The 25,413-nt window shown below is 36.1% G+C and overlaps 1 protein-coding gene across 1 annotated transcript; it reads right to left on the bottom strand.

Moving 5' to 3' along the window:
- Nucleotides 1-8,062: 8,062 nt before the first annotated feature.
- LOC129757162 (retinaldehyde-binding protein 1-like) lies at nt 8,063-24,772 on the bottom strand. Its single transcript, XM_055754286.1, has 3 exons — nt 24,122-24,772; nt 14,646-15,101; nt 8,063-8,170 (listed from the first exon to the last, which is right to left on the bottom strand). Exons 1-3 carry the CDS (start codon nt 24,543-24,545, stop codon nt 8,133-8,135), a joined length of 918 nt encoding a protein of 305 aa, XP_055610261.1. The 5' UTR covers nt 24,546-24,772; the 3' UTR covers nt 8,063-8,132.
- Nucleotides 24,773-25,413: the final 641 nt, after the last annotated feature.

Consider the following 25,413-nt stretch of genomic DNA (forward strand, 5'->3'; position numbering starts at 1 on the left):
CCGCTGGATAGCCTCGAGCCGCTCGGTACCGTTCTGGTAGTAGGGACAGCTGATGAGTATTCGAGGACTGATCGAACTATGCCGGAATACAGGCCCTTCAGGCAGTACACGTATGTACTTGAAGTCCTTGGCCACTCGAAAAACAATCCGAGGCTTCTAAAAGCTTTATCGACGACGTAGTTCGTATGTGTTTTGAATTCCAGCTTACGGTCGAGTATTACTCCCAGATCATTGATGTGGTCCTCCTGTGCTGGTGCGCAATGGACTCATCTCCTAAAAATTACTCAGCACAAAAAGGTTGCTGTCTTCGTGAGAAACTGATGACTGCACATTTACTGCGATTCAGAGTCGAGCAGTTGATGTCGCACCACTTACTTACTTACTTACTTACTTAATGATCCCGCGCCGATCCTCCGGTGCAGAGGGCCGTGGTAAAAGACCTCCACTGTTGACGATCCGGGGCCAGCGTCTTCACCTGATCCCAGTCAAGATTCTCGTCGACAGTTCGGATTTCAGCGGCTAGGCTTCGCCGCCACGAGTTTCTGGGTCTGCCTCTTCTTCGATGACCTTCTGGATTCCAATCTAGCGCCTCTCTGCAAATCTCGTTTTCATCTTTTAGCAGCGTGTGTCCAATCCATCCCCACTTACGTTCCCGAATCTCGATTTCTAGCGGCCTTTGATGACACCGGCGATGTAGTTCCTCATTCGAGATTCAGTAGCCAGGCCACCAAGCGCGGATGATATTCCGCAGGCAGCGGTTTACAAATACTTGCAGTTTTCGCGTCGTTACCGCATATGTGCACCAAGTTTCGCACCCGTACAGCAATACGGATTCGAGGTTTGAGTTGAAGATTCGGATTTTCGTTCGTAGAGAGATCTGGCGTGACCGCCAGATGTTTCGGAGACTCGCAAATGCGAAACGGGCCTTTCTGACCCGGGTTTCGATGTCTATCCACCATCAGGCGTTATCTGGCTACCAAGATACTGGAAGCACTCAACTTTCTCAACTTGTTGCCCAGCTACCATGAAACTGGAGGGATTTCCTGTGTTGATCTCCATCGACTTGGACTTTCCGACATTAACTTTGAGACCTGCTGCCTTGGAACTTTCGTTGAGGTCGTCGAGTTTGCTCTGCATGTCCGATTGTGTTTGGGCGAGCAATACAATATCATCAGCCAGGTCAAGGTCGTTCAGTTGCTCCATTGTTGAAGGATTCCACGGCAATCCTCGGTTCGGTGCACAGTCAATCGATCCAGTCATAATCTCTTCCATTACGATTAGAAAAAGTAGCGGTGATAAGATACATCCTTGTCTCACTCCAACAGTTACCGGGATTGGATCGGTCAAGACACCGTCGTGCAAGACCTTGCACGAAAATGCCTCGTATTGTGCTTCGATGAGATAAACTAGTTTCTCTGGGATCCCTCGTCGCCTTAGAGCCGCCCAGATGTTTTCATGGTTAAGTCGATCAAATGCTTTTCGAAATCAACGAAAACCAGCAGAAGAGAGTCCTGGAATTCGTTGATTTGTTCCAGTATGATTCGTAGCGTTGTGATGTGGTCCACACATGATCGTCCGGATCGGAACCCAGCTTGTTGCCGTCGGAGTGTAGCGTCGATTTTCTCCTGGAGCCTGTTCAGGATCACTTTGCAGAGTACTTTGAGGGTTGTTCAGATCAACGTTATGCCTCGCCAGTTACCGCACTCAGTCAGGTCTCCTTTCTTCGGGACCTTTACGAGGATACGCAGCATCCAGTCAGCCGGGAATGTTGCAGTATACCAGATGTCAACGAAAAGACGGTGCAACATTTGTGCTGACAGGGCAGGGTCGGCTTTCATCATTTCAGCAGGGATGCAATCGATCTCAGGTGCTTTGTTGGATTTCATGTGTTTGATTGCTGCTTCTATTTCAACCAGCGAGGGCGCTTCCGAGTTGACGCCATTTATGCGGCTTACTGTTGGCGCTTCGAGCTGCGGGTTCTGTTGGCCATCGCTATTCGTGACTCGCAAGAGTTGTTCGAAGTGCTCAGTCCATCGTTTGAGCTGATCTGTTCGATCGGTCAATAACTGACCTGCTCGGTCTGTTAGCGGCATTCTTGCATTACTCCTTGCACCACTGAGGCGAATAGATTGAACTGGTTTTGCCGGAAATCGATGTCGTCCTGATCGTTTATGGTGTAGAACAGTTTAAGATCATCAGCATAATAAAGTTTCGGGCCGTCGAGGAGTAAACGCACATCGTTAAAATGAATTAAGAAGATAATCGGTCCTAGGTGACTACCTTGGGGCACACCGGAGGAGGCAAAGAACTGGCCGGAGAGAGTGTCTCCAGTGCTAACTGTCAATTTACGTCCAGTTAAGTAACTGCGGCCAAGTAAATGTCCGCAAAATCATAAGGGCACAAGCTTACCTATGACAATTGTAAGACTAGCCCCTAGTCAGTCGGTAGGTGTCTCAGAGATTCCCTAAACAATCCCTAGGGTCGGCAAGCTTACTGATAAAAAAGCAAAATGCAGGAAATATTCGGAGGAAGAAATAACTCTAGCTTAAACTTGAATTTATTGGGGAGCACAATCCAAGCTTCGAATTCCACCACATTGAATATATGTATGAGGCACAATAATGGATATATGACCTGTTTACTGCTACCACCTAGTACTGGTCCTCGGGTAGATCCGACCTTGGTTTCGATGAGGTGGAATTCGGTCCAATGGTGTGGACGCGGCTATGTAGGCGCACTAGGGTAGCGACCAGCGGCGGATGCGAAGCAGTTGATGGTAAGTTCTAGCGTACCTGGCCCCACCTTGGGTGCTGAACCAGGCACGGAAGTGTTGTTGGTCGGATCAAGTTCGTCAGTGAGAAATTCACCCGAACTAGCGACGTTTAACGGTGGATTCAAATCCGGAAGCGATGGGGTTACCTCTATTGTAGCGGCGGACGTAATCTCCAAAGCGGCAACGGTTGACCGGCGGATTTAAAGGAATCCAATTGAACGTCAGCGGTGGATTGAAATTTGTAGCGGTTGAAATTTCCTCTCAAAACAGCGGAGTCCTAAATAAAGAGTCCGAATATGAGTTGATGTCGATGCCGAAAGCAAAATGGCGAATTTCTACCTGATGTTCGAATATGTGACTTCAAGCTTATCATAATATTTGAAATTACGATGACTAAAGAGCTTTGGACAGCAGGTAATTGTTGCTCTCGAAACGCGACTTTTTTGCCTCGTCTAATCTCCATTCGCCTTTTCGCCTCTTCTATTTCCATTCGCCTTTTTGCTTCTTCGCTCTATTGGGTAGCTTGCGGTCTCTGGTGGTGAGTAGTGGAACCGGTGGTCATGGCTGTGTGCTTTTCGCCCTCTGGTGGACGTTTTCGGCTCCAGAGGAATAGTTCAACGCTCAAAATACTCACTGCATATAAAACTACAAACAAGATCGCGAGACCTCTTTCGAGAGACTAGCAACACTTACACAATATCGTGGTTCACCTTATCAAATGCTCTTGGCAGATCGGTATTAATGGCGTAAGTTTGAGATTTAGCAGCGAAACTTTCGCACATAAAGCGGAGATTCCTCGAGAGTTGTAGACATCATTCCCTTTTTGTGGACCGCAAACATGTAAGCTTCCTTCCACAGTGAAGAAATACGTGGCTCTGTCAAGAGAAGCTTGAAAGATGAGTCTCACAGGAGTCAGTGAAAACAGGCATGAATTGTTTTAGAAAAGTTGATGGTATACCGTCCGGACCTGTAGAGAGGGAGTTTTTGAGCTTTGCCGATGTCTTAGATATGACCGAACCTTCTACTACAATCGTTCTTATGCAGAAACCGAGTGGCGAAACATTCCTAACAGCACTCTCTACATGTTCGGGGGTTGTTGAAGCAGTAGCAAAGATACTCGAGAAGAGAGTACTGCAATCAGTGATGCCACATTAAAATCGGTATTTTCGAGTCCAAAAAAATCGGTATTCGGTATTAAAATTCCAAAAATCGGTATTAATACCGATTTTTTTTCGAAGCTTTTAATACTATTTTTATTGAAAGAATATTGAAAAATTACTATTTTGCTGATATCGTAATTTTTTAACATGATATTTTCTGCCCACTGCGACTTTATTGTGTTATTCACTCTAAACACTTTTATCATTTAGTATTTTTATGCTCCTTAAATTTTTACACTGAATACTACTACATTCATGAATCCAGATCTTGCCTGGATGTTCTTGATTCAGAAATACAACGTTGAAAAAAAATTAATTTCTACAATTTTAAAAAATTGAAATATATAAGATAACAACTATTTATGACATCATTCAAGATAGTCATTGAGTATTTGATATTAAAGATCATTACTCATTGAACAACTTTGTTGAAGACTGCGAAACGATTTGACTTTTTGTGTTTTTAAATATCAAAAATTCAATTTCGTTTAAAATTTCTCTAAAATTTCGTCAATATTTCCGTTTTTCCTGGTAACGTAAAAAAAAATACAAAATAAAAACTTCCATTACCTTTTTTCTTAGAAATCAAAATTACTCGTGGTCTTCGAGAATGTTGATTATTGTGTGGATATTTTCAAAATATTTGGAATGTTTCAAAGCTTTGCCAAAAAGCGCACAAATTTTTTTAAAGAATTTTTAGCAGCAAAAGTTATCACAAAAACAAAGGATTTTTTTTTAATTTTGTGGACTTTTGCTATTTATCAAGAGCGTGCACTTATCTTGGTTCCTAAATTTTAAACCCACAACTTCAAGATATGATTTGCTTATATCTTAAACTGCTATAATCTCTAATCTACCATGTTATTCGATAATCAAAATTTGACCTCAAGAGAGTTGGCATAGGAGACAAAGATGCTATCGAATAATTTGAGACTGCTGGCTAAATAGGCACTAGAATTATATTGGTTCATAATTTAAATAAGGAAAATATAGTTATAGTTATATTTTGAAAAAAAAATCTGTGAGAACGAATTTTCCAAAAATCGGTATGAAATCGGTAGGTTTTGCCAAAAATCGGAATTCTGTGAATACCGATTCTTGGTCAAAATTTTCGTCAAAAATCGGTATGAATACCGAAAAATCGGTAGGTGTGGCATCTATGACTGCAATCCACAATCAGAGTTTGCAGTGTTGCCGTTCAGAAACATTTGAGTTGTAATACCAGGTTCATAACGCTGACTTTTGACATGCTCCCAAAACGATTTTGGGTTGGACTTGAGATAACGTTGTGCTCGGAAAAGATAATTTTGGTAACAACGTTCACTGGCATTTTTATAAGCAGAGTTCAGTATTTGATATACATCCTTAGTTTGGGCTTATGGTGATTTTCAAGGGCACATCTCTTCGCCGTCTTCAGTCGACGAAGTTCTTTCGTAAACCAGGGAGTCCGCAAATTCTCGGAAGTCGAGATATTAGTAAAATGCCATTACCAACTTTAAAATCAATCCCAAGCACATCTTTATTCCTGATTCTTCAATTATTAGAAAAAATTGTTGGAAAACGTTTTATGATTTTTAACAAAAAAAAAAAAATAAAATCGCTCATTAACCCTCATCCGAACTTGAGTGTCAATATGAACCTTTTACAAGTTTTGCGGCTTATAACTTCATTCGGTTGCATCCGAATGAAAAATCTTCTGGGATCGAAATCTTGAATTTCGCATCATTACTTTTTAATGAAAGCCCAGACAAAAAACTCCCTAATCAGACCTTTAATGTTAATTTGACACTCCTCACTTAAAATTGCTATATCTTTCTTGTTCTATTCAATCTAAGAAAAAATCCGGAACAACATGCTTCGGAAAAAAATTGTAAATCAGCTACGGTATGCTAAAAAAAAATTTCACTTACTGTACAAAAAAGCTGAAGTTTGAAGTTACACGTTGCGCACAAGAATATTTATTTTTGAAATTTTTTAAGATCACGACCGCAAAAAATTTATAAAAATGGTGTAAAAACCCCGTCAAAATTGTTTCAGTTTCCAGATAAATTTCAAAAATTAGGTTGGAAAGTTGTCGTTATTTGGTACATTTCTGCATCTTTATATTTTCAAAATACGAAACCCAGAGTTTTTGAAGAATTTTTAAAGGTAGCTGTTTTTCGAACTTTTTGTATTTTTGCCATTTCACATATTTTCTAACACTTAGATAAATAAAACGTTGCTCTAGATTTTGAGTAAATGAATGTAAGATTTCCGCAAAAAAATTATTTTCAACAGATTGACAAATTTCTTCGTTCGACGAATACATCAGCAGAGTAGTAAATTGTTCGATAATTGTCTTCAAGTTATCAGTAGGACATCCTCCTGTAGATGGGCAACATCGAGCCCGAAACCGGTCGACGAAAAGGTAATTTTAAATCCTTTTTTCGTTACGTAAGAACGTTAAGTGTCGTGCCCTTTAATACGTATGTGTCTATCAAAAGTTTTTACATGAAAACAAATTTCAACCATTTTTAAGAAGAAGAAAAAAAAATTAAAATGTAAACCATATATTGAGGTAGAAAAATAATTTATCTTGCTGAATCTGAACCATTGTTCTAATGTAGTTCCTGGGAATGTTTAAAAGACTCGAAGGGCAAAAAGGAAACCGCCAATTTTACAGATATCCGTAAACATAGCGTTAGCGGGTTAAATTGTGTTATAAAAAAACAATTCATGAACAAAATCAGAACTAAAAGCTATGTTTTTGAAACACAAACCACACTCAATAATAATTTTGTGTCTGCCCAAATTTGATTGTCGTTCCTATCTTATTCCTATTATTTTTTACTACGTTCCTTGTTTCGTTAGTTGTTTCTGTACATAATTTCTTCCATGTGCAGTAAATGAAAATAAACATTTCCTTGCGAATTTTCCATACATCTGCTCACGGAGGAATGAATCATCCTTCGGGATGAAAAAACCGAGAAAAGCATCTGTTCACCATAATAATTTGGGCGCATAAACATTGGATGATAGAAAATATGGACGTGTATGGGCTGCACTACAATCACGTTTTGATTCTCTTCCGTTATCATTCGTATTAATTTTTTCGGTGTCTGTATAAATGTAAACTGGCGTGAGATGCAAAACGACCAAACTATAGTTTCCATAAACCAGACCAAATTTCGCATAAATTTGACTTTGGTTTTGACAGCACGATCTCAGAACTACACAGAACTTAATTCACGAACATTTAATGATAGAATTATTTTTCACGTGAATATTCGGTTTCAAATCAACATAAGTAATAACAGTTCAATTTAATGTAAATTTTCCAACAAAAGCCTTGTTTATAATGCCAGATTTAAATAAATTGTTTTTTTTTTCTGTCAAGTTATTCGAGCTCCCAAGATGTCGCAAACAACAATCACAATTGAATGGGAATTTGAAAGACTATCAATTTTTTATAACTGTATTAATAGATTGCAGTAATCTTGACAAGGGTTAGCTTTTTTTTGAACAATGGAGTATCAATAATGAAAACCAATTTCGGAATAAAGATTCTTGAAATAATGTCCTAATATAACCAAAGCTTTTTAGAATTCATGGGCATAATGATTTGATTTCTTCCTTTCGAATTTCTTTATTTTTGGAATACAACAAATAAGTAGACGATTGCTTATCGGTGGCTTTTTTAAAGCAATACGCTCACTAATTTTTATGGGTATGTTTATCACTCATGCGCTCGTTATAACGCTCCAATCGTGATATGCTGAAAACAGCATTAATTTTTCAAAACGGCCAATTTTCGTTGAAAGTGAACGAAAAGTTAAAAACATTTTTTTTAAGTTAATCCAGCCTAAAATCTACTTTTCATTTTTTTTTATTTTGATTAGTAACTTTTTGAACACCCCGTAAGTATGATAACTTCGACTCTCGGTTTAACGTTTATTTTAATGAATTGATTTTTCGATTTTTTGATATTTGACACTGAGCTTTGCTTTTGATATTTTATAATGAGTTTATTATTCACTACTTTTGTTTGTCGGCGTTCTTTCATGATGAAATCAACTTGGAAACTTTAACTCGAAGTTTTAACTTTCAATTATATAGGAATTTCTTTCATGACGTAGACAAAGCTTTTGAATTTATTTAAAATTTTATTCCCATCAACTTAAACATATACTTATGGCTATTATAAAATGTTACCATTTGTCTTACTTTTCTTTCCGTTTATAACCGTAGCCGTGCATTTCTGAAAAAAAAAAACAAATTAAAAAAAACTGATTAGATTGTGCCTTTCAATGAGTTGATACAAAAGCTGTTTTAAAAATGCGCCACGTGTCAGCCATCGACATTCAACCAAGGTGAACTTTTTATTCAGTTTTTTTTTTCTTCAGATTCTACCGAAACGTATGCTCCTTTCAATCATGCATTGACTTTTGTTCTTATGGAGCTGTATAAAAAAAGCCACACCACAAGCGTCGACCATGCCTTGATGTTCAATATTGCCAATATTATTAATCAAGGCAAAGTGGCCACAACGTGTCAGTGTCAAGAATAAATACTACTCTCAAACTGTGCTCGAGTCAAACATCAATGCTTAGCTTGGAGTGTATATTACCTTCTGCATGCATATGACGAATCGGAGAATAACTTTAGAGTTTGGATTCGATTGTATTTGTTTTTTTTTTCAGTGCCCTGTTAGAAGTTATGTGTAATTGAATGATGGCTGATTGGCGTACTTTTTTTTATCACCAGCAGACGAACAATGATTTGCAGTTTTTTTTTTGCGAAATTCACGTTACAGGTTTGACGTAAAACTATGGAATGGTAAAATATATTGACGTCTGAAGCATTTGTAGTCTGGATGTGCCAAATGCTGGCGTAAAAACAGATCCATTCCTGATTTTATGAGTTTGCGTGAAGAACATCATTCAACAAAATCAATCAGGTATCAGATTCATTCCAGCAAACATTTTTGTAGCCCTTATTTCTATGCTGTTTTGATATACGTTCCATATACATTATAGAATGATCGTATAAAAGTTGAAAAACAGCAAGCCAATTACCTACCAAAGTGGCGGCAATATACAAACATAAATTTTATTTCTTCCTAAAGCGACGAAAACTACACCAATTGGGCGTTATCCGACACCTTATTCGTAGCTATCGGAAGAATGCTCATAGTCTTCAAATCGTTGCCAGCGACAATCATGGTTGCCACATGTACAGATTTATCTAGACAAGTACAGAATTTTGAGCTCATTTTTGGTAAAGAATCTGTACGTACAGATGACAGATTTTCAAAATTTGGTACAAATTTGTACAGATTTTCGACTTTTAAAAACTGAAAAAAGTTTCTACATTTTGCTTTCATCCAGTTTATTGAAAACTTCATAGAAAATAAGTCAAAAGTTAGCCTTTATTATTCTGACGATAGGAGTTCCTTACTAGGAAGTGGTGGAACAATTAGATTTTGAAATTTGCTACAAATAATATAATATCTGATTATAATCCCCCACTCGTTAGCAGTGGTTAACCCCTTTTTCTCGCAAGTAAATGCCGTCAAAACCAAAAATCGTAATCGTCTGAGTGTGTCACATTGGACGCTATCCTTAGAACGAAAAGTTGTTTAAGATTAAACGGCGGAACGAAAAATGTCGTATTAAATATGACACTCAAAAATCATTTTAATAAAACTATGTATAAACATCATGAACATTAGGAAGTGTTTGTTGTGAAAAATATTTTTAATGTCAGTTTTTTAAAAAGAGGAATTTAAAATGATTAAATGAGTTTCACAAAAAGTGTTTTACTAAAAACTATACTATGTGCAATATAGTAGGGGAGAGTGGTGTATCGTGGGCCATGGGGAAACGTGGGCCACTTTTAATATCTCAGATGTGTGTTGAGATAAAAATCTCAAACCAACTGTCATCGTCGTCTCTGCGTGAGCATATATTTCTAAATGTTGTTGACTGAAATACGCATCATATGCTTGTTTTATTTATCAAGCTAAAAAAAGTTAGAAAAATTTACTTACATAATTAAAAAAACACCCGCTAATTTCATCGATGGGGAACCTAAAGTGCATAAAAAAATATGCTCATACGCTTATGATCTTAGTTTTGTCATGATCTTTTACGTGGAAAAGGAATTTTTGATGAAACATCAATAAGTCACACAAACCAATTTGCAAATCATAGCTTGTGGGGAATCGTGGGCCACACATCTTGAATCACCTATATTTTTATGTTTATATACACATTCAGAACTTGAAATACGTTTTTCTCATCTGTAAAGTTTTCTTATGCCAAATGAAGTTTTATGAAAAATATTTTGTCCATCATTTATAAGAAATTTTGCCAAAACGTTCGCGAGCCAGGTTTTGGAATCATACACAGCTCTCTTTTTTATTTCATCATCTGAAATTGCTTTTAAAAAACTATATGAATTAAGAAATCACAGTTTTGGGTCAACTCATAAACTTTGCATGTTATTTGGTCAATTTGGATTTGGTGGCCCACGATTCCCCACCATTTTTCAAAATCCAAAAAATATTGCTTTTTTTCAAACAGTCAAAATTTGGGAGAAATAACTTATAAAAATTAAAAAAATACCTTATTGATACCTTGAAAATGTAAAAAGCCATACCATTTTTTATTTTCATTATATCTTTTATAATAAAGAAGTTATGGAACAACGAAAAAAAGTGGCCCATGATTCCCCAATCTCCCATATCTATCTTTTTTTAAGATAAAAAATAAGAAAACAAAATCTTCACATATCAACACATTGAATGCAGAACTTTGTTTTCTTCGGTACACATTTTTGACTTTTCGGTACAGATGAAAAAGATTTTTTCGATTAGCCTGTACCGTTTTTGATGTGGCAACACTGGCGACAATATTTTCCATTTCTCTTATTGGTTAATATTACTCAATTTCCATCTTATTTTAACACATTCGTCGCCACGCTCAGTTTGGTAGTTTTAGTAGCCGGGCCCAAGAAAATTCTTGGAGCGAGAAAGTAAATAAGGAGAACTCCACACAGCAAAAATTATTTCCTGTAAAATTACGCAAATGTCCTGTAACAAAAAGGAGCAGGACATTTACCGTAATTTTACAGGTCGAAAATATGATTACGTGACATTTAATTTTTATTGTACAACTTTTTTACAGGACATTTGCTGTAATAATAAATGAATCTCCGTTAACTTTCAAGGAAAACAATTTAAAATTACAGGTTTTGTTAATTACAGGTGATTTATTTTAAAGGTTGCAATTTTCAGTGAGACGTAACAGTCAAAAAAATTTTCCGTGCAAGCTTTGCAACGTGAAGCTTAGCTGAGCGGCTAACTTGAACAAGAGAGCGTCAAACGTTTACGATTTCGATCACACGAAAATGTGTCCCATGGCGACAAACGTGTTAACAAGTTCGTCGCCATACTCATTTTGGTAGTTTAAGGTACTAGCCGGGCCCAAAGAAATTCTCGGAGTGAGAAAGAAAAGAGAGAGAACTCCACGATTTGAAACTTGTGGCTAAACTGAGCGGCTACTTGCGTAAGAGAGCGTCACACGTTTTTAAAGTGACGGGGCCTCCCAGGAAATACACCCGTCACACGAATATGGGTTCCATGCAAGGTTGCCAAAATCACAGAAAAATCTATAATTTCACAGAATTTTGAGCTAGTTTTCATCACAGAATCTGTGTCACGGATAACAGAATTTTAGAAATATTCACAAATTTCACAGAATTTTAAAATTTTGGACAATTTTTCAAAATTAAATTTGTATGTCGATATGAATTTTGGGTTATAAACTTTATATTGGTAAATTATCATAAAATTGGTTATGATAATTTATTTTTCTAAAGTAAAATGTAAAATAGACTCAACTTGACATGACTTTGGAATGAAATTAATGATAAAAGTATCACAGAAAACCTTCACAGAACTTTTGGGTAAAATCACAAAAAGTCAGATTTTTTTTTCGCTTAAACAGACTTTTTTTCGACAACCTTGGTCCCATGGCGACGAACATGTTCGACCATCTGGATCAGAGGTGCCAGGTGGTTTTGTCAAAAATCAGGTTTTCAGGACACCAATAAATTGATGAAAATAGCATTCAGCTCTGCTTAGATTGCATAACTAAAGGCGAAATACAGGTGCTCAAGACGCCTCAAATTATGCAACTGAAACGATTAGAGCCTTGTCTGGCCTGAAGTTAATATCGAAAAATACTATCTAAATATTTTTTGAACCAAAGATCAATAAAACAGGTTTAAATATTTTATTAAAGATTTTTTTTTGATTTTCTCATCATTTATCAATAAATGTAGTCATAATTTATATATTTTTTGAAAATCAGGACAAATCAGGACATTTTAAAGGTCATTTTTCAAAAATCAGGACAATTCAAGCGTTTTTGAAAAATCAGGACGGCCTCTCGAAAATCAGGACAAATCCTGAAAAATCAGGACACCTGACACCCTTGATCTGGATGCACTGCCAGTGATGTCAACCTTCCAGATTTTGTCTGGATCTTCCAGACTTCTTGGACTTTTGTCAGACATTTTTTTAGGTTTCTAGACTTCCAGACTTTTCTCATTTTTTTAAATTTTTTGACAGTTAAAACCCAAAATTTTTGTTGCAAAATATCAGGAAATGATTCGCAATAGTTATTAAAAAGCTAAGCATAGAACGTAGTACTGCCGACACCACCAGAATGGTCTCAGGCCTCAGGCATTGATAGTGTATGTATGATTATTATCAACTAATGAGTATTATTTCCTACACTAGAATATTACGATCTGGCGACCAAAAAAAAAGTCAAAATTTTTTCAAAATCTTCCAGACATTTTTGAAAAACCGTTGGCATCTCTGTTCACTGCTGGTTGCAGAGAGAACATGGTGTTGATTTTCTCACTTGAAGGGCGCAGTTGGAGCAATATCATTTCAATATTTATAAACATGGCGGACTTTCTATCATATCCGATTGAAACTGACTTCAGACGATATTTTATACGATTTTTTCACTATGCAGTTGGAATTGCGATTCGCAATACCATTGTAAATGACTTAAGTTATCATTTCTGATACGATTTCATGTTTGCTAGGATGGTTTAGGTTTTAGATTCAGGATTTAAATTTTAGATGCAGTGATAAATTTTTCAGATTTGTTATTAAATTTTCAGAATCAAATTCTGACATGAGATAAAGATTAAAGATTAATATTTCAGATCAGAATGCAGACTCAGGGTTTAGTTTCAAATTCAAAATTAAGGTTTAGATTAAAAAATAAGTTTTAAATTCAGAATTCATATTCAGAGTTCAAATTCCGAATACGAAATCAGATTAAGAATTCTTCATAAGATTTAGAATTCAGATTCAGATTTTCGAACCCAGATTCTGATTACTGATTCAGAACTCAGAATCAGAATTTTTATATTTGGAATAAAGATTCAGAATTCAGGTTCAGAGTTTAGCTTCAGAAATCAAATTATTCTTCTTTTCCTACTTCCTGAATAAGGCATGCCCTTGATATTAGGATTATTATCCGATCGATTTGTCATAATTTATCTAATTTAGAGGTAACAACTTTGGCGTAACTTTTCAGGGCATGGAAATAAGTTTCTACGACCCTGAACAGAAGCTCTCACATTAGGGCAAGCCAATCAATCTGGTCGCAATCAAGATTAAAAAAATCCAATCGATATTCAAAAAAGGTCACCAATCTGCAGCGCTGCTCGAAAATTAGCACCTTTAATTTATTGCAGAGACACAGATTTGTAAAATTTGCTTCCGCATCTTCCGAAGGCAATTTCCCAAAACCAGTCCAGCCGGAGGTCAACCAGATCAACTAATTTCAACCGGCAAAGATGATGATCGCGAAGACGAACACACTCAGTTATGCTAATGATGACTCTGAGTTCGGTTTTGGATCAATGATCGGACGTTGGGTTTTTTTTCTCATTTACTAGTGTTTTTTTTTGTTCTTTTATATTTAAAAGTTTATTGATCTCACGTGCTGTAAGCAACTTAGTCAATTTCGAATGTGTTGAAATCTGTTCGTGTAACGAAGGGGCTCTAATTACTGGGCATCTTTGCTAAGCTGCAATTCGCTCTGTGGCTTTTTCAAATATTTGGACTCATGGAAACGCCCAGTTAGATGAAATTTAATAGCAGATTGGCTCTTGTTACAACAAGCGGTCATCGTTGACTGCCTTCAAATTTCCATGTTCAACTTTTTGTCATAAATCACTCTGCTGCTCCTGTTAATGACAGCTTATTAATTTTGTGAAAAGAGAACACAGCATGTTTCTATTGAGAAAAATTTGGCTGAACTAATTATTTTCCAATAGCAAAGCTATTCAAAATCAAAAGGAAATAATTAAAAATCTTCTGACTTTGTCAAGGGGACCGATTATTTTTTTTGAATTTGTGCAATTCACCAGAAGCATGCTTCTGTATCGACTAGAAGCAGTTTCCGTGCAGTTTTTTTCTCTTGTTTCTTGGACTCGCGTGCGACACTGACCTTTGCCAAGAGCTAAATTTAAAAGGGTCAAGAGAGCGTGACGATCGGTTTGCAAGAAAGAACACTGGTTTTGCAGACTTGGATTTAATTAATACATTTTTCCGACAAAGTTCTGATCTTTTAAGACTTTTTGATTCTTTAAAAAATAGGTAGGTACTATAAATTAGAAAAACATAAATCTAAAATACTTACGTTGAAGCCAATCGTCATAGTGCAGCAGCATCTCCCCCAGCAATCGGCCATCATAAGAAGGAGCCGTCGAAGTTCCGCCAAATCTCGGCGGCAAAATCTTGGGACTGATATTCTTGTGCAGCGCATCGAAATCTTTTCCGAAGATGAAAGTTTTCTCCCGCATCGTTTTCGATAAAAGTGGTTTCATAATTGAGTACAGGAAATTATAAACAAAATCGTTGTTGACGGTGTTGCTTTGTAGGATCCGGATCGGGGAGCAGTTGTCCATCAGGGAAAGGGTGATGGCCGTCGATTTGGGTGTGAACTGTCGAATTTGGGACATTCCGATTCCCTTGACGTCGAACAGGAGTTTGCAGCCGTGCAGTTGGGTTTCCTGGGATTTTATGAGGCCGGCTACTACTGCATTGACGGCGGTGTTCAGCTCCAGGAGCGACACCTTTGAGGTGTTCCATTTTTCTGTTGGATATTGGATAAAAAAAATGTTACAAAATTTCCGAAACCAGTTTAATAAAAATACTTTATGGAAGAAAATATATAGGTATAATATAATATAAACGATTTTTAAACAATATGGAAGAGTGGGGTGTCATAGGTCACATTTTTTTGCCCCATAACTTTCTTATTATAAAAGATAAAATGACAAAAATAGATTGAATGGTTTTTTAAACATTTCTAACGTATCATTGAGCATTTTTTTTTAAATTTTTTAACAATTTATTTTTCCCGAGCTCTTATCGTTTTAGCAAAATTCCTTATGGGGAAGAGGCGAGCTAAATGCGCATGGAAAGTACTCATTTTCTCCCATATCCCAATAGAAAGAATCTGAAACCTTATGCACATGAGCGGACATCTGTTTTATTTGCGTTAGAGCAAATTTCTGTTAAAATTTCTTACAGTTTTTGCGAAAAAAATTATTATAAAAGAAGTCAAAATAACCGATTCCTGAAACCGGGCAGGCTAAATTCGCATATTTATGTTTTAAGCTTTATTTTATTAACACTTGCAATATTTTGATATTAATAAATTGAAAATGGTAGAAACGGATGTTAAGCATACGTAAGGTTGCCAGAATTTTTTCCACTCCCATCCGGGCCTAGCAATTCCGGGCATTTTTTCAAAAAAACCTGGCAAAATCCGGGTATGGATTTCAATTATTCAAATCCAAAAACCGGGCAAAAACCGGGCAAAATTTAGGTGTTATTATATATAAAAGCAAAAAAAAAATTCAAAAAAAAAACGAAATTGATATTTTTTTAATGTAATTGCAGATTTCCAACAACTTTTTGGAACACTTAAATATTTAAAGGTTTATAAAAGTAAATCAGCGAAATTATTTGAAACAACCGTTGAAAATTTCCATACCGATAATCGATTTTGCTGAAACTTACTCAAAAACTTTGATTTTTTTTTGGTTTCTTTGTGAAAATTGTGGAAAAATCCGGGCAATATCCGGACTTTTTTCACGATATCCGGGCAACCGGGCCGGACCGGACTTTCTCGAAATTTTGCATCAAATATCCGGGCAAACCCGGATAAAATCGGGCAATCTGGCAAGCTTAAACATACGTCAAGGTTGAAATTTTGGCGAAATTTTAGTTATAACTAGTTCTATTGCATGAAACATAGTTAGGTATGTCATATAGTAATATTTCATGGTAATGTTTTGTTCGTATTACATTTTTGTTGAATCAGAATCAGTATTATGCTCTTCTTTTTTTTTTTGCATCTTTTTTATCCAAAAGATTTATTTTCGTCTTTACCGCATTGGATAGAGTTGACATAATGTTTGGCATAACACTTCATTAGGCGTGAGAAAACTTTACAGATAGGATAAATGTAGTAGAGAGTGGGGTATCATGGGCCACTTTTTTTCGTTGCTTCAGAATTTCTTCATTATAAGAGATACAATGAGAAAGATAAATGTTATGGTTTTTTGCATTCCTACCATATCATTAGACAATTTTATTTATTTTTTTATCAGTTTGTTTCCCCGAGTTCTGACTGTTTTAAAATTTTTTTTTTATGGATTTTGAAAAAATGGTGGAAATCCGAAAGAAATGCAACACTTCATGCCTTCATGGCACGGCACTCCAGTTTTCCCTGCTCTGTTGGGTTCTCAAAACGATGGATCAATATGGAAAGCATCGCAGATTGATTAAAATTTGAATTTTTTGTTGAAAACAGGTTTACTATTTGATTAGCAGTTATTTTCTAGTAATAAAATTCTACAACTTAGAAAGTTTTACATCCGCTTTTAAGAAAGGCTTCTCACAGCACAGGCGTCGAAAATAATTGTGAAAGCAATCAGCGTCTTTTAATATGTATTTAATAAGCGTCAGAACAGTAGGTAATGAGCACAACATCAATTTGCTAAAAAAAAATACATGTTCGCAAATCGAGAAGAACGTTACGCCTTTACTTATATATAAAAAACCGTTTTTGAAATACAAATTTGTCGCATGTTTAGGATGTTTCCTCAGAATAAATTTTTTAACTTCTATCTCTTCGAGCAATCCAACAAAATTGACTTTTCACTAAAAATCTACAAGGAAATAAACAAAAACTAGAAGAGATCATTTTCGATTCGATTAAAATATTGTTTTTATTATCATAATTGACAGGTAATTCACATAACTGGCATCTTATTGACTCTATTTTAATATCCTGGTTTCTCCTGTTTCTAGTAAATGTTTTTAAATATGATTTCAATTTACTCATTTTGGCATTGCAGGATATGATAACCCTAATTGAGGTCCTTTATGCTTAAATCACTTGTTTTTTCTTTAAATCTAGCCTTCCTGTAACTTGTACTTGTGATTTTTTTAAACTTTTTTTTTTATAGGAATTTAACCCATTAAGGGCATTCTTCCTCAATACTTGTGAATTTTCTTAGAAGCATATGCTTGCTCAAAACTTAAGGTTTTTTTTTTTTATTCGATTGTATAGTCGTTTTAACATCTTTATGTCATTCGCGACTTATATCAACGATGCATTTGGCGGACAGTCATTGAAAAACATATCCGGTGCAACTATGATCGACTATTACTCTTGGGCTCGAACTCATGGACATCGGCTCAGGAAGCAACTGACTTGCCAGCTGAGCTATATCGTAAGGCCCGCAAAACTTAGAGTGTTTTAAGTATTTTTTTTTTGTAAATTAGTCAACTTTATTTTTAAATTAAAAAAAAAAATACACTGAGATATTCCGATACAAAGTTAGAACTTTGCATTTAAGGTTATATCACGAAAACAACAAAATCAGATGGTTTATGAATTTAGGAACCTAAAATGCTTACCTTAAACCTAGTCATCTTATATTTAAAAATGGATACATTTTGTTTGTCACACCATCGCGTATAAACGGATGGTCGGGATAAAGTGAAATATGGTATCCGTGGGTTTTTCGGGCCGGAGATGGTTTGTATAATAAATTAAGAATCTTACTTTTTTTGGAATGGGACCAACTCGAACAAATTTAAGAAAATTTTCAAAAAATTGAATCACGAGCACGAAGAAGTTAAGGACGTGTAGATTAGAGTGCCCCAAATGATCCGACAATTGAAAAAGTTATGCGCTACAGGCATAAATTGATCCTAGGCCTAGTACAAGGTCTCATGCAAAATTTCGCCAGATCGGATCACGGGAAGAGGTCGCTTAACGAGCCTAAATTTGCATAGAATTTTGAGACATTTGGTTCGATAGGAACACGAAAATCCAGTTTTCATTAATAAATTTGGTCCCCTCCGACCGATTTCTTTTGAAAATGGTTTTTCTTCAAGCCTTAACTGTGACCAATATTTCATCCGAAGACTGCATTTCGATTCAAGTTAAGACACAAAAGTTATTAAGCTTAAAAAAATAGTTATCTTTTTTAAGAATGATATTCATCACTGTTAATGAGAGACACTGCTTCGAACATTTTGACACAGCATTAACAGTGATGAATATTACCCTGAAAAAAGCAAATTAGTTTAATTTAAGGATAGTGTTTAGTTTTAAGTTTAAAATATTTTTGCCATTACAGGATGTTCTCCTACATTAAATACTTGATTGCGCTCAGCAAATTTAAATCTTATAAATAAACTTTTATTATCTAGTCAACTATAGGGCTCTGAACAGTTCATTATTGAGCTGAACACCTAATTTAATGTTATAATGTAATATAAATGTAATGATGAATTGATACAAATAAAGACATATTTAAGAAAAAAACCCTGATAAAAGTTACCCCTTTTTTAGAGTTTAATAACTTTTGTATCATAAGTTGAATCGAAATGCAGTCTTCGAATGAAATATTTGTCATAGGTTAGGCTTTAATAACAGTTTTCAAAAGAAATCGGCCGAAGGCGACTAAAGTTATTCATGAAAAACTGGATTTTCATGTTCCTCCCGAACCAAATGTCTTAAAATCCCATACAAACTTTAGGCTCGTTGAGCGACCTCTTCCCGTGATCCGATCTGGCCAAAATTTTGCATTAGACCTTGTACTAGGCCTAGGATCAATTTATATCTGCAGCGCATAACATTACACGAGCTTGAAATTTCTCATACAGATTTGGGGCAGTCTAGTGTAGATGTTAAGTTAAAGGTATAGCCATAGCCATATTCATGAAATTTTGTACACACGCAAGTTTTGACACATGATAAGATGATTTATTCAACTAAGTATACCCTTCCCTATTAAAAAAGGGGAAGGGGGTCGCATACAAAATCAATACAATTTACAACAGTGAAAAAAATATTTTCAAATCATTTTCATTAAATTTGTAAATGCTCTCGAAACGGAAGGCTCATATACAAAATCAAGATAAAAATAGACAAAACTTGATGGTTTCACAATTTATTCTTATCAAATTTGAAATTCAAGGAAGGTTTGACGTAACAAGATAATTTATTGTACTAGATGATCCCTCTTTCTTGAAACGAGGATGCCTCGTATAGAATCAGTATAAAATACGACTCAACTCGAATAATTTTAAAGAGATTTAATCAAACCATTTAACACAAACAAGTTCAAACAAAACTAGATGGTTTGTTTTATTGAATGACACTTTCGTTTTTATAACAAAGATCTAAATACGACACAACTCGAATTATTATAAAGTTATTTTATCTATCAAGAAACACCAACAGTTTTAGACATAAGTAGATAATATTTTTCGAAAGATTTTTATGGAAATCGGAATACAAGAAAGTTCAAACAAACAGAGATGATTTATTTTAGGTAAAGACACTACAATTTCATATAGTCTGGCAAAGAGAATGACGGGAGCCAATAGAACTGTCATTCGCACTGAGCCAATCGAGCATTCTATGAAAGTGTTCAAGCTCTTCATAACTCTCTCCAGGTGCAAAAAAAATAGTCTCTCAGATTCGTAAATTACATGCTATGTTTGTCACTTCAACTCGAAATCGCTTTTTGAAAATATATTATGATCTTTAGGTGAAGAAATAGTGAAAATTATGCTAAATAACTTTAGTAACTGTTACCACAAAATCAAAAAAGCATTGTGAATCACAATACTTTATCCACGATTTTCCAATATTTCGAAAGTTGGTCGATTGGCTCCAGCAAATGACAGTTCGATTGGCTCCCGTCATTCTTTTTGCCAGACTATATTTAGGTATATAGTCAGGTACAGTCAGGGTGGCAGCCAAATGGGTCATGTCGAATTTCACAAACCGACCTTATAAATTTTGTAAAGTGGTCCAAAATTCTGACCTGTGTAAAATTTCAGGTCAATCGACCTTGATTTAGGGGTACCTCAAAGCTCTCCAAGTTTCGGGTTTGACCCTCAAAACTAACCAAGGGACCAGAGGGCTTAAATGAAATCAGGAAAATCGGAATTTTTAATTTGGATGCCAAAAGACTTAGAAATGCATGAAACTGCAAGATCTGGTGCTGTTTCAAAACACAATTTTTGGCCAAAAACCAACTTTCTGGGAGTTGAGAGTCGGTTTTCGAGTCGCACTTCGAGGCACCTCTAAATAGAGTCCGATTTAGCTGAAATTTGGCTGGTTTTTGGATCAATTTCCATATTTTAAATGGTCGGTTTTCAAAATTCGACCTTGAAATTTTTCCCATACATCCATTGGCATACTAATGTAGGTACATAAAAAGAACTCCTATCATCCAAATGGGAGGTCTCTGTAGAGGTCTATTAAATAGTGAAAAATACGCAATCAAATAATTCTTGAAAATTCAAAATATTAATTTTGATACTTCTCATCACGTTCTAATGAATGACGGGCAAGCTAATAAAATGAAATAATTGAGAAATCTTGGCTACTTTGATGGCAAAATATCTTCAATGTAGCGCGGTATCTTTCACCTGTAAAAAGAACGACATCCTTAATTCGGATTTTGTAGTACGAGCATCACAAGAACGGAAGCACGAGTTTACGACAGTTCCATTCAAAATTAATGTAAAAAGCGATATAAATAACTTCAGTAATTTCTAAGTGATTTTCTAGAAACCCTACACACAAGTACATATGTCCTGACGTAACTAACGTAACAAAACTGCGAAACAACTCTAAAAACTTGTTGATGATGTTCGTCAAGGAAGTACACAAAGAAGTTTTAACATTACTTAGAATAGGAAGGCATCCTTCAATTTCAAATCTTCATCATACTAAAATACAACACAATTAATCCAATAAGATATCAAATTTTTAAAACATCTTACATTCTTTAAAAAAAAGGCGTCTTTTGCAAAATCGAAGTAAAATATGACACAACTCAAACAATTTTCAAGTAATTGTTGGTGTTGGTGTCTATGGATTCTTCGAAAGGTTCGGGGCCTGATGGGATCCCAACGTCGTTGGTCTCCAGAATTGCTGTATCACTTGCCACGCCACTTAGCATGATTTTCAATCTATCGATATCGGAAGGTGTCTTCCCTGCTCTTTGGAAAATGGCATCTATTTCTCCAATTCATAAGTCTGGGAACGCTCATCGTGTGGAAAATTACCGACCAATATCAATTCTTTGCTGCTTCTCTAAAGTTTTTGAAGTGCTGATGTTCGAAAGGTTGTATACTGCAGCTGTCCCGTTACTCACGGAGGTCCAGCACGGCTTTGTCAAGAAAAGGTCCACGTTGACAAATTTAATGTGCTATGCCAGCGAACTGCATACCGCAACATATAAGAAACTGCAAGTGGACTCAATATACATTGACTTCGCCAAGGCCTTCGATAAAGTTCCACACAGAATCGTCATAGAAAAACTTACTCGCTATGGCTTTCCTGTATGGGTAATTAAATGGTTGTCGTCGTACCTGCTTAACCGTCGAGGTTTGATCAACATTCGTGGTACTCACTCTACTGTGTTCAACATGCCGTCTGGTGTACCGCAGGGCAGCCACTTAGGACCGCTTATCTTCGTGCTGTTTATAAACGATTTAGCTTCATGCCTTCAATCACCGAAACTACTGTTTGCTGATGATTTGAAGATCTATCGAATCATAGATTCAATAGTGGATTGCGCTGCGCTTCAAGATGACATCGACAGATTACTGGCGTGGTGCAATATACATGGAATGGAAGTCAATGGCGGTAAGTGTAAGTGCATAAGCTTCTTTAGAAGTAGATCCTCAATCGTTTACGACTACGCTTTAAGTGGAAGCTCACTCGAAAGGGTAACCTCCATAAAAGATCTTGGGGTTACTTTTGATCAAAAGCTCACTTTTTCCCAGCATGTCGCGACGACTACAGCCAAAGGCTTTGCTTTGCTCGGCTTTCTTCGTCGGAATACGTCAAGTTTTGAAGACCCGTACGCATTGAAAACTTTATTCTGCTCGCTAGTACGCAGCGTCTTAGAATATGCGGTTCCAGTTTGGGCACCCTACCACTCCGTCCACAGAGACAGGATTGAAAGAATCCAGAAAAAATTTCTGCGGTACGCATTACGCCGTCTGCCCTGGCAAGATCCCGTACGGCTACCTCCTTACTCTGAGAGGTGTGGCCTACTATCAATGACGCCTTCGAGTCAAAGAAGAAACTATCTGCAACGAATCTTCATCTACGATATTTTGACCAACGCTATTGACTGTCCCCAACTGCTCCAGAGTTTAAACCTCTACGCTCCAGCTCGACAACTTCGCAATCAGTTGATTTTTTGGTTGCCAAGAAGCAGAACAGTATTTGGACAAAATCACCCCTTACACCGATGTTGTCAAGCTTTTAATGTTGTCTCACACCTATTTGACTTTCATTTCTCTAAATCTTCGTTTAAAAGTGCAATCCGTGATGTAAACTTATTTTTAACTAATTTTTAATAATATTGTAATCTTATTCATAAGTTAGTTTTTAATATTCAGTCTGTATGGCAGTAGTCAAAGACTCAAATAAATAATTTCTGTCCAAATTGTTACACTCAGATTTTCAACAAATTTCAATCAGAAACAAGTCTTAACATAACGAGGTATTTCAAAATATTGAAAAGTACATCCCAAAACTATATCCAAACAGCCTATAATTCAAAGCCTTACAAGTCTTATTACCCAGTTAATTTATTAAATCGATATACTCTGCCAATCTAAAAAAGGAAGGCTTTCTTAAAAACAATATTAAATATTACTAAACTCAAACATTTTTTTTTTAAATGCCATAACACCTTTATATAAGCATGTTTTGACATATTGAGATGATGAATTGTTTTCAAAGACAACTCCTACTTTCAAAATAAGAGAGGTTCCATAAAGAATTATTTTGAAGTAAGTTTTGATCGAACAATTTTACGAGACGTTTTGGAAAGCTTTTATGATTTGTAATTCACGAACGACGCAATACTGTGTTTAATATGGCTTTAGCTTTCAACATTTACAATAGTACAATGGAATAGAGGCAGTTAAAAATAAACAAACAATAATACATTGGTATTATTCATGGAGTGCTACTTCAAAATTTTTATGCGAATGAAGAAAAAAAACGGGTAACGAGCAGCTCAATATTAATAAATTTGTATCAAATTTTTGGTAGGACGAAATTAACCGGGTCAGCTTGTTCAATTGAAAAAAACAAGGTATCGTAATCGATCCGGACTAACTTTCATAAATCATGTTTAAATTGTAGAAATGTTAAATTCCAGTACATTACAGTACAAGAATTTTCACCCCGTTCCCTTGATATTTCTGACTGTAAGTTTGTTATAGTTTTTAAGCTTTGATTCAAGATATGAAACATTTTTAAATCAGTAATTGCTTAAGTTCTGGTAAATAACAAAAAAAAATTACGTAATTGAATATGACAAAAGACTCGTAAGTGTAAACAGATGGCCTATCCTCATTAGAAAATTGTTATTTAATGGACCATTGTTTGTTAGCTTATTACGTCGTTTATCTTTTCCATTTAATTGAAGTTGTTCTCATCTCCACTTAAAATAGCGCCTTCGGTGAGCCCATTATTGTCTTCATAAATGATTCTAATCTAAAAAATATAACGCACGTATTCCTTAAATATTTCTTTCCACTCACTTCCGGATTCAACAACCACAACCGAAGCCCCGTCTTCGTCCTTTTCGGGCAGCAGCCAAACCAGTCCTTCTTCGAACACATGCATCACATTGGCAACACGTCCAAAATATTCCGGAGTCGCAATCTTCTGTCGGCTGCAATTTTTCAACAGGTCGTATGTACCAGCCGGATCAAACGAGCCACCACGCAGGAACAATTTGGTATAATCATCATCAAACGGTACCGATAGATCAGGATCAGCAGTCACCATAGCTCGATAATCGGCCATGCATTTCTCAATCCGATCCGGCGTTTCGTTGAGCAATTCCCGAGCTCGACGCTCAAATTCTTCTCCATGATTGCAACGATCCTCGTACAAACAAATCTTGTACCCATCACCCAGGTCGATGTAGGGATGGTTTTGTTCGGTGTATTTTAACGACATGATGTAACGTTTATTTTATTTTCGATTGAACAACTAACGTTAGCACAACTTTAATCACTCTCGAACGCGCGGTCCCGTCAATTTAGCATATCTTTGATGAGCAACAACCCTTCTTTGTCAATACTTTGACCGGATCAATGGAAGAGACGAATCAAACCGAACCGAACTTGGCTTCGCGCGCACCCCTTTTCTTGTACACACACCTGATTCAAATGGTTGACGATAATAGACTGATGAAGTGTCTGAGATCTGCGAACTGCTGACCGATTGAACCCCCAACTTATTCGTCGGTGCTCTTGCTGTTGTTCAAATTCTAAGGTCGTCAACATCCGGGAAAAAAGGCCCCAAAACAACAGCCGAAAAGTTGATGCCGATACAACACCAACAACAACTGAATGGGGTACCTTCCTACCTACATACAGTAGAAACAACGAAAAAAAAACTTCAAGAGGTATTTGTTGGAATCACACGGTGTATGGGAGCCTCATTTAAATTTTGTTTTTCATTGTGCTACAGTGAATAATCATCATCTGTTATTGGTCGAAGTCCAAAGCTTCTCTAAGGTGACCAATTGTTTTCAAATTTTACGAGGAAAAGGGCTCAATTTGTTTGATTGCCAAATAGGCTTAAAGCGCTGCCAAGGGTTTCCGATTCTAAATTTAAGGTTTCCGTTCAAATTTTTTGACTTATTTAGTGAACTTCAGTTTACAAAATTCACTTGTTGCAGTTGTAAATTTGTTTATTGAATTTGTAATTGGTTTTTTGAAGGGATTTATTGTCTTTCCCTATTAAAGCTATGATCATTTAGAATCCGAACATTTCTTTTCGATAATAGCTACGTTACTAGATCTCAGATATGCACAAATTT

This window comes from Uranotaenia lowii, chromosome 3, assembly GCF_029784155.1.
Source record: "Uranotaenia lowii strain MFRU-FL chromosome 3, ASM2978415v1, whole genome shotgun sequence".
NCBI classification, from domain to species: Eukaryota; Metazoa; Arthropoda; class Insecta; order Diptera; family Culicidae; genus Uranotaenia; species Uranotaenia lowii.